We start from the raw sequence: 18756 nt of genomic DNA, 5'->3' as shown, positions 1-18756 counted from the left end.
TAGAACGCCCCCACTACTGAAAGGGCGAGCATGTTTGGTGTGACGGGGATTTGAACCCGCGACCCTCAGATTATGAGTCGAGTGCCTTGAACATCTGGCCATGTCAGGCCCAGTGTTTAATGAATTGTTTAAAATTGTTCTTCCTGAAGATACTTTGATTTAATTCCGAGAGCTTTGGAGATTTCTGTGGATCATTAGTTTATTAGCAATGTCTTAAGTCAACTAGCGGCATATAAATCGACAATATTTGATAATTTGTGCGGCTAGAGATTTTGTCTCAACTTCTGTTGTATATAAGAATTGCAAGTTTTTACACTTGTTGTGAAAGAGTGTGAAAATTTTTTCTTTATTTGTAGTAAAGACACATGTAAGGATAGGTACGAAATGAACATTTTATTTGTCATTCTGTAATTCGTAAACTAACAGTACTTTTAAACTTCAGGTAATTACATCAGCACAAAAAATATACCAACATACTTCAAAACAAATGAAGTTTTGTTGTTGTATTTTTACTTTCACAAACCTCATGGTTTTTATACGGCACATTTATCAAACTTTGTACACACTGTGTTGACGTTTATCATGTGTGTATGTGTTGAATTATTTAAATCAAACTAATCTTGCTTGAAAACAAATTACAAAATATGACCACATTATACACAATTAGAAAGAAGTACCTAGGACTAAAGAAAAGTCGATGTATTTACAAGTAACAAACAAACGGTGGGTTTCACAGTAAATGAATTAGGAATTCCAAAAGGAAGGAACAAACACGAGCTTCTGACTATTTGGTTTTGAGGTGTAAAATAGGAACGTAAAAATTCAACATCAAAGACGGTATTTCCATCCTACCTGATACAAAATGCAAACTAGGAAGTCGACAACATTGAATGCAAGTATTATTTGATAAACGTAGCTTTTAAACATATCAAGAAATACTAAAAGTAATTGTTTATTTTTTACACAAAATGTTTAAAAAATCACTAATTTTAAGACAGTTTCGAAGAGAGACTGTTTTTAAGGATGAATGTTCTTGTTTAGAGATATTTGAAGTGAAGCAAAACCCGATTTTTAATGATGTGAGTTCGCATACGAACTGCTGTGCCATTTGGAGCGTTTCCGTTTGGTAAAAATATTATAAAATTAATATTGCTTAGAAATATAATGAAATATTGTTGAGCAACGACACTGTATATAAAACTCATCGACCTCATATTGTTTTATTGACTACAGTGTTAAATAAGTTATTAAAAACAACAACAAGCACCATTTACTTTTCATATCCACACCACTTTGCTCTACTTCCTACTTTCAAAATGGTTTATTCAACGTACTTTATAAGGCTAGGCGGTTTTACGTGCTACAAATAGGTTTTAATATCACCTTACATTTGTTTTTATTTGTATGGATTAATGATTTGTTTTGTGCTGAATATCATGCTACTTTTTCAAAATATTCATTTTGTCTGACTTCTGCAACTGCAATATTAATACAGAAACGGGAATATTTTGTAAAATAACAACAAAACTGACTATCATAACGAATCAGTATAAGTAAGATCTTACCTTATATTTAGTCAACAATATCTAAATAGCAGTAATGACATTGAATTATACAAATATTTAAAACACTACATCAAAAAATATGAATCAGTTAATACTCCTGTAAAAACATAAATGATATATGTTTTTATGAGGGATCATGTTTTGAAGCTTTGTGATTAAATAAAAATTATTAATAAAATATTGTGAACAAAAAACCTTATGTTTCTACTTCACTTAGCTGGAACTTTTACTTAGCCGAACTAATTTATTTAAAAGTAGGTCCTGATTTACTCTAATCAAAATCTTCTAGCGGTACTAACACTGCGAGCTAAATTGTTTCCAGTTCACCCAGTTGGGTTCGCAAGTTCACTTATTTACAGCTTAAGATTTTCAGTTTATTAACACTACAGCCCTCAATTAATAATATGAATTGGGCAACGCATTTTATCAATCCCAATACTTCACCTAACGGTTACTAATTTGAACTCTAGGAATAATATCTCACCTCATTAATTCTGAACTATAAAACACCAAATTTTTATCCTAAATACTGCATTTCTTCAGCAGTTACTAATTTGAATTCTATAACCCTACTTCATTAATCTTATATATCACAGTTTACAGTTTCTAATTTGACATTTATGATACAACCTTATTAATATTAAACATTAAGGCTAATACTTCATACAGGATCTTCAGCTTTTACAGTATTAGGTGTAATATCAATAACTCTGCATGATTCATATAATAAAGTTAAGAAACATGTGGATCATTAGAGTCTAACACTGAGTTAGTGTCTTTGATGAATGCAGAAATCAAGGTCAACGATTTATTTCAAAGTTTAAAAACGTTACACATATCTACACCAGTAAAAGGTGTAGAGCGAGGAGTGCGTCGATTAGATTAAAATTTTTATTCTGTTTAACCCTAATATATATTTATATTTGGCATTTACTCTAATAATTTATTTTAAAAAATTATCTCTCAGGATTTTTAAAATTTTCATTCAAAAAAATGTCACAAGTTTTAAGGAAAATACGTTATTAGTATCAACAGTATCAGTATGCAACACGAATTTTGTAAAAATATTGCAAACCAAAGCTGAAAATATTAAACTAAGTAATCTAAATTAGCTTTACAGATTTAATTGATAATTTCAAAACACTAACTTATTGGTCAGTAGGAAAGTATAATACAATTCATAATGACGTTTAACATTTTAGAGAATGATATGAGTGATAATGTTATTTAATATAAAAACGAAGTATGACAAGTGTAATTCTAGTTATAAACCTAAACACCGATATGATAGTTAATTTCATCTGCTCCAAAACGTTTGATTACAATAATAACTTAGTCTAATAATACCTTAGATTATTTTGCTTCGGGTTATTATTATTAAGATATATATATATATAAAACGATTCGTTATGACTCATTTTTACTGCCTAAATATGAATACAGAATGACCAGTTTAAGAAACGGCACTTTAAAATAATTATTCGTTTTAAAGCACTAAAAAGGCTAATGTCTGAAATATTGTACACCTGTTTCATTAACAAACTGAATAACGTATAACAAACGAAATATCATTATAAAACTCTATGTTATATCTGGAAGACTAAAGAGTTTTTGTATTTTCACGTGCACGAAAAAATGATGTCTAATATTATCAAACTAAGTAAAAAAAAGTGTTTCCAGCTTTCGAAGCTTAACGAAATTTGTATGAAAGGTTTGTAAGTATTGCAATAATCATCAATTCTTACTTTATTATTTTTGTAGAATTCCTTTAATACGAAAAGTATCTTTCATGATATTAAAATCTGATAATCCTATGATATTTTAAATTTATTTCATGGACAGAACGATGACATGAAGAAATGCCTTATTCGTCTATTGGAAAACAAGAAACTATATAAATGATATAAACATCCTAGTATGTCAGTTATTTGTTTTTGTACTACATAGAACAGGTTACAAGAAGACATTGAAAAAACTACTGCAAATGTTTATGGTTAATGTGGAGTGTGTGAACAGTTGTAACTTTAGTTCATATTTTGCTGAAACTACAGGTTGTTCTAAAAATCTGACCCCACAAAGAAATGAGTCTCTTCCCATAATCTTGATCAATGTGTCGTCACCAATGGCCAATGTGAGACTGGATGACTGGACGTTTGGGAGATCCTGAAGATGAATAAAATGTTTATTTTCTGTGGAAGACATTCGTTTTATCAAGTTACAAACCTATTCTGACAACATGCTTCATGTGCATGGATGGCTATACTACATTTTTTCAAGTGTAAAACATCTACTGACTGATGGTTTGAAATAAATATCAGGCTGTACTAAGATATTTAAAAACCATTATTTTTGAACGAATGAAAGTCAGAATTCATCAGAAGATAAAGACAAATTTTATCAAATATGCTTTAAGTAGAAAAACAAATTAAATTAACATAGATGCCATTACATGTAAAACATTGAACAGAACGCCAAGGTCTTTCCAAAGATTAGCACTAAATTCAAAATTGCTCTTAACTATTAAATTACATAACATAATGAATGAGGTTTGTTTTTCTTCTTGCGTTTTGCATCTCTTTTAAATATGGCACGCAAAACTAATAATACACTTGTAGAAAACAAATATAAAACAATATCCGCCTGAAATAATAAAACTTAAAAATACATTGGACTCGTTGTTTAATGCCAACTGATAAAAACAGAGTTCTCTGACATTTTGCGAATTATTTTTCGTAAGCAATCTACTGAACCTAAGTGATTTCCATCTCTACTTCCTGTTTCTTGACTTTCTTGTACATAAATATGAATTATTTAAATTGATAAGCATGCTTCTCAGTTTTGTGTTTTCGTTTCAGAGAAGAAGTTCTAAATTTCACGTCTCTTCCGCTAAATGACACGAAGCTTTTGATAGATAGGCTAACGAGCTTTCAGTAAGTCTATGAACGGATGAGGTCCCTCTGGTTTCGATATTGAATTCACAGGTGCGTCTACTAGTAAAGTAAAAACATACACATTTTTTCAGAAGTGTGTTTAACATTGCGAAAAATTAAGTACACACAGTAGTATCTGATAATATGTTTTTAAATAATGTCTAAATTTAAGAACTTTCATTTATGAAATAACTTCTAAATATATTCAAACGTATAAAACTAACACAAACAGTATATATTTTTTGTCTCCGTTCTTTCATTTAAGGGTGAAAAAAATGCAGAGCAGAAAAACATCAACTAAAACTATTCTACGTTTTAGTAGGAATTGGTTTGTTTAGAATTTCGCGCAAAGCTACTCGAGGTCTATCTGCGCTAGCCGTTCCTAATTTAGCAGTGTAAGACTAGAGGGAAGGCAACTAATCATCACTACCCACCGCCAACGCTTAGACTGCTCTTTCACCAACGAAGAATTGGATTGATCGTTACATTATAACGCCCCCAGTTCTGAAAAAGCGAGCTCGTTTGGTGTGACGGGGATTCGAACCGCAACCCTCGGATTAGGAGTCGAGTGCCTTAACCACCTGGCCATGCCGGGCCTTCAGTAAGAAACTATCCCAAAAAATAATATATATATGTTGAGAGGTGGGAAGATAATGTTTTAGTTTTAAGGCCTGTATTATATGTTATTAATATTTCCCACCTGAACAGCACTTATACTACATATGGGCAAGAGGAAATTCTGCTAGAGACGGTAACCTGAGAGTATTACACGTCGCCTGTTGATTAACCTATTAATCAGCTGCTGTTAATCAAATAGAAGTGACTGTCACAGTTAAAACATCCCGATCGTTGAAAATGTGGTGGGACTTCAGCAGAATATCGCGATTCAAACCTTGAACTTTCTGGTACTTAACCCGGCATTGTGATAATTAAGTCACAATTAAGTTATAGTGCTTGTGTATTATGCATTATTTTACTTTAAAAAGAAAACAAAATATTTTTATCTTTCATTTCAAATTCAGCACAATCTCTTTCTTATTTCCATGTAAATATCTTACACAATAAAGATATTAATTCTTAATTTTACCATCTACACAGAAGTATCATTTAATAGTTTAAAGACCAATAAGAAAAAACAAAATTGAATAAAGTTTTATATTATACTTCATATTTAAATCTTCTCTTTTCTCCTTAAAAATACAACAGACCATTTTTAAGGAACAGACTGTCGTAAATCAGCATGTGACTGCCATAGTTCCAAGAGGAAAGAACCTAGAAAGCGAAAATTCTGCACCCATACTCAATGGACCCTGAGGGTTTGCTTCTGGGCATTAGTATATGCGTGCATGCGCATCTAACAAAGATTTACAAAAACAAACAGAAAAATCTAACCTTGTGTCACTTCTGTACATTTTAACCATTCTGTTATTGAGATTGTTTCGTCGTTGTTTCCTAGTTTGTCACAGAACCTCAAGAAATTTCGCCAACATTTTTTAAGTCTTTTCCGTCCTCTGTGTGGTTCTCTGAACGGTCTCCACTGTTGCTGAAACAGTTTTTCTTCTGGTCCTGCTCTGTCTATCAGCTAGTGAAAATAGAAAGAACGGAGTTCTTGTGTGTACTTCAAATTGTTTTCGTTGTTTTATTGATTTTATGTTCAACTATAAAAGAAGCCAAATTCATATACCAGAAAAAGGTATTAAACTAGTTTTATCTCTAATTTTAAACTAAATTCTACTGTATTCTCGTTGTTCTTTCTCCATTGTGTAATGTAATGTTTTCCTCTAAACATTCTTTTAAGATAAAGAAATGAATGACTTATGAATTCTAAAATTACACGCCTGTTCTTAGAAACAAAGCAGCGTTTAAGGAAATGAATATAAATAACCAGGTTCGGGAAAGAAGTTATTTCATAGAAGTAACAAAACTTAATGAGGGAAGTTAGCAAAAACCACATAAAAGAAAATGGATCCTTATATTCTAAATAGAAATTACAGATAGACAAAGACACACGTACGTGCGTGCGTGCAAATTTATAGATGCATGAATGTGTGACTGCCATATATTTCAGAAAAAAGAACCTAGAAATCTGAAACTTTGCAGGAATACTAAGTAAACCTTAAGAGTGTGCACCTGGGTGCTAATACTTTTCTATGTATGAATATTTTTACGCATGTTTTAAACCATTAAACTTCGTCTTTGACTTGAACAGTGAAACAAATTTAATATTATTTTAATATATATGTTCGTTTCGGTTTAATATATATTTAGAAATGAATGTAGCTCATATTGTTAAGTGTGTATTATGCAAGTCCCACAAGTTCTCTAAATTTGTAGAAAATTCTCGAGCGTGAGAATCAACAAATATATTTTAGGACTAGTGTATCTTCGAATATTGTTGCCAACCAAACTTTTGAGAATCTCACCCTAAACGTTTATAAATCGACGTGCCAAGGGACAGCAGAATATTGTTGGTTCGCTACCGTCAGTATACTATAGGCCTAGCATGGCCAGATGGTTAAGACACTCCACTCGTAATCTGAGGATCGCGGGCTCAAATCCCCGTCACACCAATCATGCTCCACATTTCAGCTGTGAGGACATTATAATGTTATGGTCAATCCTACTATTCGCTGGTAAAAGAGTAGCCCAAGACTTAGTGGTGGGCAGTGATGATAAGCTGCCTTCCCTCTAAATTAGGGACGGCTAGCGCACATAGCCCTCGTGTAGCTTTGCGCGAAATCCAAAACAAACCAAAAACCAGTATACTACAAACCTCGGAAGCTATAATTGTGATAAATGCTTATTAATCGGGAAACTAAAGATAGTTGACCAGGAACGTTTATAGAATTTGAACATTAGAAACCATTTAGCTTGATGAAATTAACTTCAGACGTTATTATTTCTACGAGGACATTACATTTCTTCTTCGGTAAAAAGTCAGCTTGTAGGCGGAGTGAGGTCAGCCAAAAATAGACAGCTGTTTAGCTTAAACAAAGTGCAACAATGTGTGTGTGTTTTCTTATAGTAAAGCTATATCGGGCTATCTGCTGAGTCTACCGATGGGAATCAAACCCCTGGTGTAACAATGTCAACTCAGGATTAATTCGCTCGTCGTGGACTTGAACCGTTGGTAAAATATTCAGTTCAAGACCAGAGAGAAGTCTGAGTATTGTTTATGAGTTTGTAACATTTTTGTATATAAACCATTATTTGTAATAACCGTTTTTATAAATTGTTTTATTGTTTGTATATTAAATATATTTGTGTCAAGAAAGAAAATTGTGTATATCAACCTTGTTACCAGACATCATAAATTTAATACATATCGACATTAACTTCCGCTAGCACAGCGGTATATCAACAGATTTACAACGCTAAAATGAGGAGTTCGATTCCCTTCGGGTGGCTCAGGAGATAGCCTGATGCGGCTTTGCAATAACAAAATACACATACACACATATCGACATTTAATTAACTTTTAAATTCCAATTAAAATTCCGGCTACATTAAATAGTAATACGTAACCTACATAACATAATAAATTGGAGACTCGTCCCACGTAAATTATAACATGTAACCATTAACAGTTGTCAAAGGCTGCCGAAGTAGCAACACCATTCACAGACTTTGAAATGTGCGGTATGGCTAAAAGTAAAACAAAGAAACGCAAAGAACAGTGAAAAAACAAAAACGCACAAATTATTGTCCTATGTAATGAAAAATCTGAAGATAAATTGATAAAAACTTAAGTTTCAAAAACAAAAATTGATTTGCTGAGAGGAAATGTGACCACGACAAGCTTAAGCAAATGTATGTGTCTGTGTTATCAGAATGTAAAACATAGCGTTGCATTTTTAACAGTGGGGGGAGGATATTTTGCTTTTGCTGTTAGCATGCGATATTTGGTGGGGTTTTAAAGAAAGAGAAGTATTATGATATTCTGGATTGTCACGCAATATCCAATGGATGAATATTAAGTGAGCAGCTTAGCTTTGAATTTCAAGAGGATAATGATAAAAGATATATTACCCCGCAGATTGAAATGAGAAGAAACGTGATGATCAGTGATGACAACATAGATACAATTAAAACATAGTGTTGTAAGAAAGAACAAATAACACATGACAATAAAAAATCAGGTTATTCAGGGTAATCTGATGGTGCAAAAAGTCCCTCGTTGGGATAGCGGTAAGTCTACGGAGTTACAACGCTAAAATTAGGGGTTCGATTCCTCTCGATGGACTCAGCCAATAGCTCGATGTGGCTTGGCTGTAAAAAAAAAAACACCACCACACAATTATGATACTTATTTCAAATATTTAGCTAGAAATTGTCCATTGCCTCTAGATTTTGTGTTATTATAATCTTTCAATGTTTTATTAGCACTATGTAAGATACCAGACAATCAACCCTGTACAACAGATCTATATTGTGAAATCTAGTTTAGTAGGTAAACGGCATATATTTTCGATAACTTCAAACACTGACTGTATTGTACTGATGTAGAATACCTAATATGTTGTTCATATCTACTATTTGTTCTCGCTCACTCAGTTAGTTACTACCCATAGTCCAAACTTCTTCCTCACATTACACCCGCGGTATAATCAAATTCTGCAAACTTTGTTTTTTAAAGTATCTTAAAATATAGTTTGGTAGACATAGGTTATTATATATTTTAGAGAATCATTTAAAATGCTGACTGCCTACAGTTTAAGAAGAGTTCGAAAGTGCAAAAAAATCATCAAAACAGTTTCTGCTGCATTTGTGAAAAATTTATCACACACAAAATAGTTTAAAGTAAAAGTAACTTCATACCTCAATTTTGGGTTTAAAACTGGAAACCAAGAAAAACACCGGCCTCTGCATGTGTGTTGCACAGATTGTACATCTGGCTTGGCTCAGTGGTTTAATAAAAAATAGACCAACTATGTTATTCGCAGTTCTCACAATATGGCTTTAGCCCAAAGACAAACAAATTGGCTGTTATTTTTCATTACTAATATTTCTGAATAGTCAGCCAAAACTAAATAATACATTATATATCGAGATATTGCATCTGCAATGAAACCAGTACCTCATGGGGATGGTCTTCTAGTGCCATATCCATTAGCAAATTGGAAAACAGAGCTCTAAGTTATCCTGCAAAAAAGACAATGAATCATCTTCATTCTTTTCAAATATTAATTCTATTCCCGTGGCACCTCAACATAAACTGTTCCATCTGATAACACAAGAATAGCTAAATGATCTGATTCAAATCTTGTCTCTATTAAAGCAACATGTGGGAAATTCTTGGCTTTTGTTTACAGCAATAGTATTTATTAGCTCTAAAAACAAGAGTTTTAGTTAACTGAATTCACTATCAAAGTCTTGTTTCTCACTTCAACATGTAAGATACTTTGAGATTCTGTTCCAATACAGATGCGATAATGGACGAATTAGGTACTGAACATCATCCTTAAGAATATATACTTTTTATCCACTCATCCAAAGTTAGTCAGAAAGCTGTGGTTTTGCCCAATGAGAACACTATGTCATCGATTCCTGTTCTCTTGATGTGAATATGGAATAAACTTACTGAAGCATGCACGTTATACTTGAGGGTATCAAATATTGTCACCATAAATGGAACATATGTGGTGATCTGAAAGTTTTTACAATCCTGCTAGGCCTGCAGAGTGGATATACCAAATATAGTTGATCTTTGTCTCTCTAAAACAACCGAGGTGATAAATATCATTTTAAAGAAAAGAAATGGCTAGGAAGAGAGAATTACATATCAGAGAAACAGAATATCGAGTACCAACCTTTAGTGAATCCTCTAAATGTGTTTCTGCCTCTATTTCATATGAAACTAAGACCCTTGAAGAATTTTGTAAAATAAATTAACAAATAAGGTAATAGTTTCAGATATCTGTTTTACAAGTTTCCAAAAAATAGTGACGTAAAAATGAAAGGAGATATCTTTGCTGGACTCCAGATTCGGGAAGTGCTAATGGATGATGATTCTGAAATACTACAAAAAGAACTTGTCTGAAAATCATTCAAACAAGTTGTCAAAAAACTTCTGAGTAAATCTGTTGTTGTTTGTTACTAAGCACAAAGTTACACACGGGGCTATCTGTACTCTGTCCACCATAAGCATCGAAACCCGGTTTCTAGCAGTGTAAGTCTGCAGACATACTGCTGTGCTTCTGAAAAAAAATCACAGAGAAGAAAACTATGCTGTAATGACTGATGACCTGCTTGAGAACTACAGAAAAATAAGTTCTAGATTGTCACTAAAGATGCATTTCTTAAACTTTTATTTAAATTTCTTTCTAAATGACCTAGGTGCAGTGAGTGATGATCATGGTGAGCGATTCCACCAAGATATTTCTACAATGAAACAGCAATGTGAAGAATGATGGAATCCTGCGATGAACAGAGATTACTATGGTTCTTTCGGAGTGAAACTGAGAACATGCATAAAAGATGTAACAAGTTAAGGAATATTTTGTAAAAAAAATACCATGATGAAAGTTTTGAGTACAGCCTAAATGTACTTTCAGTATATAATCTTATTATACTAATTGGTATTGCTATTATGTATTATTTTTTAATATTCTCAAATGCAATTTTCTATGAATAAATAAAATTATTAAAGAAAAGGTTATTTTCACGACATATATAAGAATATTTTAAATAAATCTGTCATAACTCTGATCGTAACAGTGATCAGTAATAATTTTCAACATTATTGTTAGAATCAGTATCGTCAAATTACTCAGAAACAGTTGCAATTTTACTGGTCGCAGTGACATTTTTTGTTGCTCGATTTCATCTGGTAAAAATTTTAGAAACTGAATTGTATAAATTAAGTTAACAATTTACAGCATACAGGCCTAGTCGTTATTCTCCTATTGTTAAGACAAAAGAAATGTAGCAAAGAGACCAAATAATCTACTGCAAATTTGAGAGTCTGTACAACAAAAATGAAAATAAATAATTTACAGCATCCGGACCTCATCGTGGCGTCATATTATTAAGATTAAAAGGCCCCCCGCTAGTACAGCGGTATGTTCCCGGATTTACAACGCTAAAATCAGCGGTTCAATTCCCCTCGGTGGGCTGAGCAGATAGCCCTATGTGGCTTTGCTATAAGAAAAACACAACACACTAAGATTAAAAAACTACCTTCTAAATACTAGTCACTTAAATTTTGTACACTAAACCAATATAACATGTAAACTTTCTCGAAAATTTGAGTGTTGATATTTTGGTCTCAGACCTTTGACCAGTACTGTGAATATTAGTAATATCATAACGGAATTATTTATGCAGTATAAGTTTTAACTAGAAGCACATTATTATATTAGGATGAAAAAGAAATATTTACGTCATAAGTGTGTGTGGTAATGTCTTGGAAGTGTGACAGGTATCGCGTAAATGGTCTAGAGTTTAAATTATACACGGTATGAATTGCATGTTATTTAGCTTGTTTGTTTGTTTTTTTGAATTTTGCACAAAGCCACTCGAGGGCTATCTGTGCTAGCCGTCCCTAATTTAGCAGTGTAAGACTAGAGGGAAGGCAGCTAGTCATCACCACCCACCGCCAACTCTTAGGTTACTCTTTTACCAACAAATAGTGGGATTGACCGTCACATTATAACGCCCCACGGCTGAAAGGGCGAGCATGTTTGGCGCGACGGAGATGCGAACCCGCGACCCTCAGATTAGGAGTCGCACGCCTTAATACGCTTGGCCATGCCGGGCCCGTGTTGTGTAGCACAGAAAATTTATTTCATAGTCTAGTTTTATAAATCTCACCTGATTGTTGTCCACATCCAATTGATTGAACTTCCATCTTGTTGCCTGTTCTGTGGTCGGCTTAACTATTGTACTGAAATTAATGATAAATTACACTTAACACTGAAAACAAAATTCCTTGAAATATGTACTTCTTGCATTATTAGTATTACTTTACTGTGAAGTTTTTAAAAATCGTACAACATGAACTAAAATATTTAACACGGTTTGTAACAAAAGCTGCGATATTTTGAAAATTCACTTATAGAATCTTATAGACGGACATATTCTGTGAAGTTAGGAATTTTCTAAAGTTCAAAGTCGAATAAATCTGCTCATCAGGCAGCTTCTCTAGTCGAAACACTTAAGTAACAGTTTCACATTTACTTCGTTGGACATTAAGAACGTCTCCTATTTCTCCAGCTCCTCTACATTTTTGAAATATCTAAATTCAAAACACAGATTTACATATTATTAACAAATGTTAAACACTAAATTCGTTACAATTGGAAACATAATTTCAAATCAAAATATTTCAAAATTTCCCAGATTAGTTACGTTATTTGTTTTCTGGCTTCAGTTGCTGCAAATTTCTATATAATCTTATTCATATTTGGTGCTCGCAGGATGTTTACTTCAGTAGAGGGAATGACAAAAAATTTACCAGCCCTTGCTGCTTCAGAGTAGAACGAAAACCATTCTTAATAAGCTTCATTTGTTACTAAGACCATGGACATACACTTTGCAGTTAAATACCATACAATATAATCATCTAAATGTTATATCTGTTTTCCTTCAAATTGTAAAAAATACAAAAAGGTTAATTTTAAAACAATTCCACCCAGCTAGCCGTCATTCTTTAAACAGTTATAGTTCGAGGTAAAACATCTTGATCATAAAAATGTTTGTGAATTTACTATAACAAATAGTTTGAGTTTTGTGGGAGATCCTTCCATGTAGGTGGCCCTGGAACATGCCCCATTAGTAATCCGGCAATGGTCAGATTCACAATATTAATCAGATCTTCATGTCCGACTCTTAGCAGGGTGAATATATAGTAAAAAAGGCAGAGCGTAGGCCATGCTTACCATACTCAGACTGTGAATCCGAGTATTTATGGCTCGTGTCTCTTTGTCGCAAAAACAGCATTAAAATACCAGTCTCTAAACTATGAGGCAGCAGGTGCTTTAAAACTAATGGTAAATCCTGGTATTCCATTATATCTCAACTATTTATTACAGGAAAAACATTTCTCCACAGGCACAATGAGAATCACAAGGTGTATACAGAAAAGTATAAACATGGTACAGGGTTTTCAAAACTATATTATAATATAAGTTTGGATTGTTTTTCACAGTAATTACTGTTATTTTTCTATATTTATTTTCTGTCTTTTCACAATAAATAATTTAAATTTCCAAACAAACTCTTCTTTGAGAATTTTTGACACGTTTTATACTTAATAACTGTACTCTAGATGAATCTCTGATGAAATTTAGTTTACCTAAGACAAGCAGTTTTAAGACATAGTCACTTTAACTGCAAATATTTCTTTATAATTACTCTGTACATAACTCACGATTTACTAAATAGGGTGGGAAAACTGAAAATCCAGCACTATTATCTTACATGATACTCTTATTTCTAGTGGACTATTACTGTTTTATTCCTTAGTACATGAACATTCTTCACTTATAGGGGAAACGTTGCTAATTTATTGATTACTGTTCTAATCTGAAGAAGTAAAAAAAAAAAAAATCTACATAAGTTCACCTTAGTGATGGGTTTCTTAGCTTAAAGACAACAACATTTAACTAACTTCAGTAACGTGATTCTCCTGTTCTTCACTGTTGAAGGTAGCTCACACTAGTCACATAATACTTCTGTTGTGGTTCTTTGCAACTGAATATAAAATACTTCAGTGACGTATTTTTCTCTTGTTCTTCATTAGTGAATCTGAGACATTTCAGTGATGTATTTCTTTTCCTGCTATAGTTTTTCACTGTTGAATCTCACCCATATTATGGACGTTTCGTTAATCTTCAAGTTTTTTTAATGAACTAACTCAGCGAGATACGCTTTATTCTGTTGTTGTTTTTCAACTCCGATAATAACGCTCTTTATCGAGATATTTCTTCTACTATTACAATTCTGGACAATCTACTCTAACTCCACCTCAGCGTCATATTTCTTCTTTTAATAGAAATCTTCAGAATATCTTCTAACTCCACTTCAGCGCCATGTTTCTTGTACGATTACAATTCTTGACAATCCACTCTAACTCCAAATTAAAGATATATTTCTTCTATTATTGCAATTCTTGACAATCTACTCTAACTCCACCTAAGCGCCATAATTCTTCTATTATTGTAATTCCTAACAATCTACTTAACTCCACCTAATCGACATGTTTCTTCTACTATTACAATTCCTGACAATCTACTCTAATTCCACCTAAGCGCCATAATTCTTCTATTATTGTAATTCCTAACAATCTACTTAACTCCACCTAATCGACATGTTTCTTCTACTATTACAATTCCTGACAATCTACTCTAATTCCACCTAAGCGCCATAATTCTTCTATTATTGTAATTCCTAACAATCTACTTAACTCCACCTAATCGACATGTTTCTTCTACTATTACAATTCCTGACAATCTACTCTAACTCCACCTCAGCGTCATATTTCTTCTTTTAATAGAAATCTTCAGAATATCTTCTAACTCCACTTCAGCGCCATGTTTCTTGTACGATTACTATTCTTGACTATCCACTCTAACTCCAAATTAAAGATATATTTCTTCTATTATTGCAATTCTTGACAATCTACTCTAACTCCACCTAAGCGCCATAATTCTTCTATTATTGTAATTCCTAACAATCTACTTAACTCCACCTAATCGACATGTTTCTTCTACTATTACAATTCCTGACAATCTACTCTAATTCCACCTAAGCGCCATAATTCTTCTATTATTGTAATTCCTAACAATCTACTTAACTCCACCTAATCGACATGTTTCTTCTACTATTACAATTCCTGACAATCTACTCTAATTCCACTTGAGCGCCATATTTCTTCTACTATGACAATTCTTGACAATGTACTTTAACTCCATTGTTGTTCTTGACATTTTAATCTGATCAACCTTAGAAACAAGATTCTCTTGATTGTAGCTCTTGACATTTTAATCTAATCTACTATAGAGACAACTTTCTCTTCCTATTGTATATCTGACATTTTAATCTAATCCATCTTGGTGACAAGTTTGTCTTACATTTTTAACTCTGACATTTTAATCTAAATCACCTCAGAGAGAAGTTTCTCTTCGTTTTGTAGCCTTTTACATTTTACTCCAATTCACCTTAAAGATAAGTTTTCCTTCCTATTGAAGTTCTTGTCATTTTAATCTAATCCACAATAGAGACAAGTTCCCTTGCTATTGAAGTTCTTGTCATTTTAATCTAATCCACTATAGAGACAAGTTCCCTTGCTATTGAAGTTCTTGTCATTTTAATCTAATCCACTATAGAGACAAGTTCCCTTGCTATTGTAGCTCTGACATTTTACTCTAATTCGCCGTAGAAAGAGATGTTAATGTAATCCTATTGTAGCTCTTGACATTTTAATCTAATCCACCCTGAAGACAATTTCCCCTTCCTATTGTAGGATTTGACATTTCAATCTAATTCACCCTGGAGACAAGTTCCATTTCCCATTGAAGGTCTTGACATTTTGGTCTTATCCACGTGAGAGACAAATTTCATTTCCTATTGTAGCTCTTTAGAATTTAAGAAAATTCTCCTTAGAAAAAGGTTCTCTTCCTATTGTAGATCTTGACATTTTAATATAATACACTTTAGAGACAAATTCCCTTCGTATTATAGCTCTTGACACTTCACTATAATCCACCATGGAAACAAGTTTCTCTTCCTATTGTAGCTCTTATATTTTAAACTAATCCACCTCAGAGACAAGCTTTTTTCATATCGTAGATTCTCATATTTTATTCTAATCCACCTTAGAGGCAAGTTCCCTTCCTATTGTAGCTCAGAGATTTTACGCTAATCCACTCTAGAGACAAGTTTCTCTTCCTATTGTAGCTCTTGAAACTGTGCTTAAATCCACTCTAGAGGCAAGTTCCCTTCCTATTGTAGCTCAGAGATTTTACGCTAATCCACTCTAGAGACAAGTTTCTCTTCCTATTGTAGCTCTTGAAACTGTGCTTAAATCCACCTTAGAGACAAGTTCCCTTCCTGTTATAGCTCTTGGCATTTTACTGTAATCCACCTTAGAAACTAGTTCCCTTCCTATTGTAGGTCTTGAAATTTTATTGTAATCCACCTTAGAGACAAGTTTCATTTCCTATTGAATTTTTTGACATTTTAATCTGAATCACCTTAGATACAAGTTGCCTTCCTATTGTAGCTCTTGACATTTTCATCTAATCCACACTGAAGACAAGTTTCTCTTCCTATTGTCGCTCTTACATTTTACTCTAATCCACCTCAGAGACAAGTTCCCCTCCTATTGTACCTCTTGACATTTTCATCTAATCCACACTGAAGACAAGTTTCTCTTCCTATTGTCATTCTTACATTTTACTCTAATCCACCTCAGAGACAAGTTCCCCTCCTGTTGTAGCTCTGATATTTTAACATAATCCATCTCAGAGACAAGTTTTTCTTTCCTATTGTACCTCTTGACATTTTAATCTAATCCACCTTAGAGACAAGTATCTCTTCTTATTCTAGTTTTTAACCATCTTGTTTAATCCACTTCAGCAACGTGTTTCTTCTTCTATTGTAATTCCTAATAGTTTGATCTAACCCATACTAGCAACAGTTTTAATCTGAGTTAATTCTTGATAATTAAATGTAATTTACTTTAGCGACATATTTACTTTCCTGCTTAGGTTTTAATAACCAAATATTACAAATCTTAAAAGTACATTGCTTATCATATTGCATTTCTTGATAGTGTAACCTAACATACCACAATCACGTGTTCTTCTGTTGTAGTTTTTAAATGTCTAATCTATCAAAACTAAGCGGCATGTTTTTTACTATTGTAGTTACTGTCAGTCATAACTAATCCGTTTCAGTAAAATGTTTCTTCTCCTTTTGTATTTCTTAAATATTCTCCCTGTAGCACAACAGTGTGTATGTGGACTTAACCACTGGAGACCACCTCAGACTTGTCTTAGTGACATTTTTCTTAGTTGTCATATTGAACTAATTTCGTAAAATGTTTATTATTCTATTATAGTTCTTGACAGTCTAATATAACTCACTTTATTGTTACGTTTTTCTCCTATTGTTCTTTGTAATCACATCTAACTTTCCTTATCGATATGTTTATTCTCCTGCTGGAGTTGGTGGTAAAGAAATACAACTTACCTTAATGACATGTTTCTTGCAGAATCTAACATTTCTTGTGTGATGAAGTCAAGAAATTCTGACAAGAATTTTTGTTTTTTCCTAATTCGGCAACCTGAAAAAAAAAATGAACAGGAAAACATTACTCGAATATCATTTACTTATGAAAACACATTGAAGACCTCTCATATAAAAAAAAACACTTGAAGTGTAATAATATCTTGCAAAAGATAGAACAACAATGCCTTAAGATGTATATGTACTTTGACAGTTTATATTCTTTTCCTTCAAAGATGAAGCAGAACATATAATAACTATTATCAATTTCTGATTAAAGCAAGTTATCAAGATAGATAAAGATATAAAAATTAAACCACTCATGAAATTTTAAGCAGACTACCTTTCATCAGTTATTTTCATTAAAATCTGTATAAATGATTTGTTTGTTTGATTTTCAATTTCGCGCAAAGATACACGAGGGTTATCTGCGCTAGTCATCTCTAAGTCAATAGTGTAAGACTAGATGGAAGGGAACTAATCATCACCACCCACCGCCAACTCTTAGGATGCTCTTTCACCAACGATTGATCGTAACATTGTAACGTCCCCACAGCTGAAAGGGCGAGCATTTTTTATGTGTCAGGGATTCGAACCCGCGACCTTCAGATTGCGAGTCGATCGCCCTAACTACCTGACCATCCCGAGAATCTGTATAAATGAAACCCGCAAGAGATATATAAAGTCCTCATTAGTACAATCGCAAGGTAAGAACAACGCAAGGGAAAGTTTAACATTACATTCGTACAAGAAAAACAAATTCGCGAAGCTCTACTCTATGACACGTGCCCAATGCAAGTTCCGAAGTTTCCTCATAAGAATAGAATCTCTTATTGTCTAGAGTAAGCTTCATTCAAGTTCATAACATTAATCAAATATTTAGACCTGACTTCTGACAGAACGAATTGAACAAATTGTTGAACAAATAGAACATACCAGGTATGTCTTGCGGTTATCATGTCCGAACTGTGAAACGAGAATTTATGGTTTGCTTTCCGATATCGCAAAATGTGGGTTCCATACTTTGAAGC

At 33.0% G+C, this 18756-nt stretch overlaps 1 protein-coding gene across 11 annotated transcripts in view; it reads right to left on the bottom strand.

Moving 5' to 3' along the window:
- Nucleotides 1-374: 374 nt before the first annotated feature.
- Nucleotides 375-18756, bottom strand: part of LOC143255710 (SPARC-related modular calcium-binding protein 1-like) — a 114370-nt gene continuing 95988 nt past the window's right edge. For 8 of the 11 annotated variants that reach the window (XM_076511798.1, XM_076511837.1, XM_076511827.1 and 5 more), the window contains 4 exons: nt 17690-17783; nt 12308-12380; nt 5888-6077; nt 375-4555 (listed from right to left, as the gene is read on the bottom strand). In XM_076511798.1, coding sequence (XP_076367913.1) covers nt 4482-4555; nt 5888-6077; nt 12308-12380; nt 17690-17783 — 431 coding nt within the window. In that variant the 3' untranslated portion in view covers nt 375-4481. The other 3 variants (XM_076511808.1, XM_076511815.1, XM_076511878.1) reach the window with 3 other exon arrangements.

This window comes from Tachypleus tridentatus, chromosome 1, assembly GCF_004210375.1.
Source record: "Tachypleus tridentatus isolate NWPU-2018 chromosome 1, ASM421037v1, whole genome shotgun sequence".
NCBI lineage: Eukaryota > Metazoa > Arthropoda > Merostomata > Xiphosura > Limulidae > Tachypleus > Tachypleus tridentatus.
This window is presented reverse-complemented; position numbering and strand designations above follow the sequence as displayed.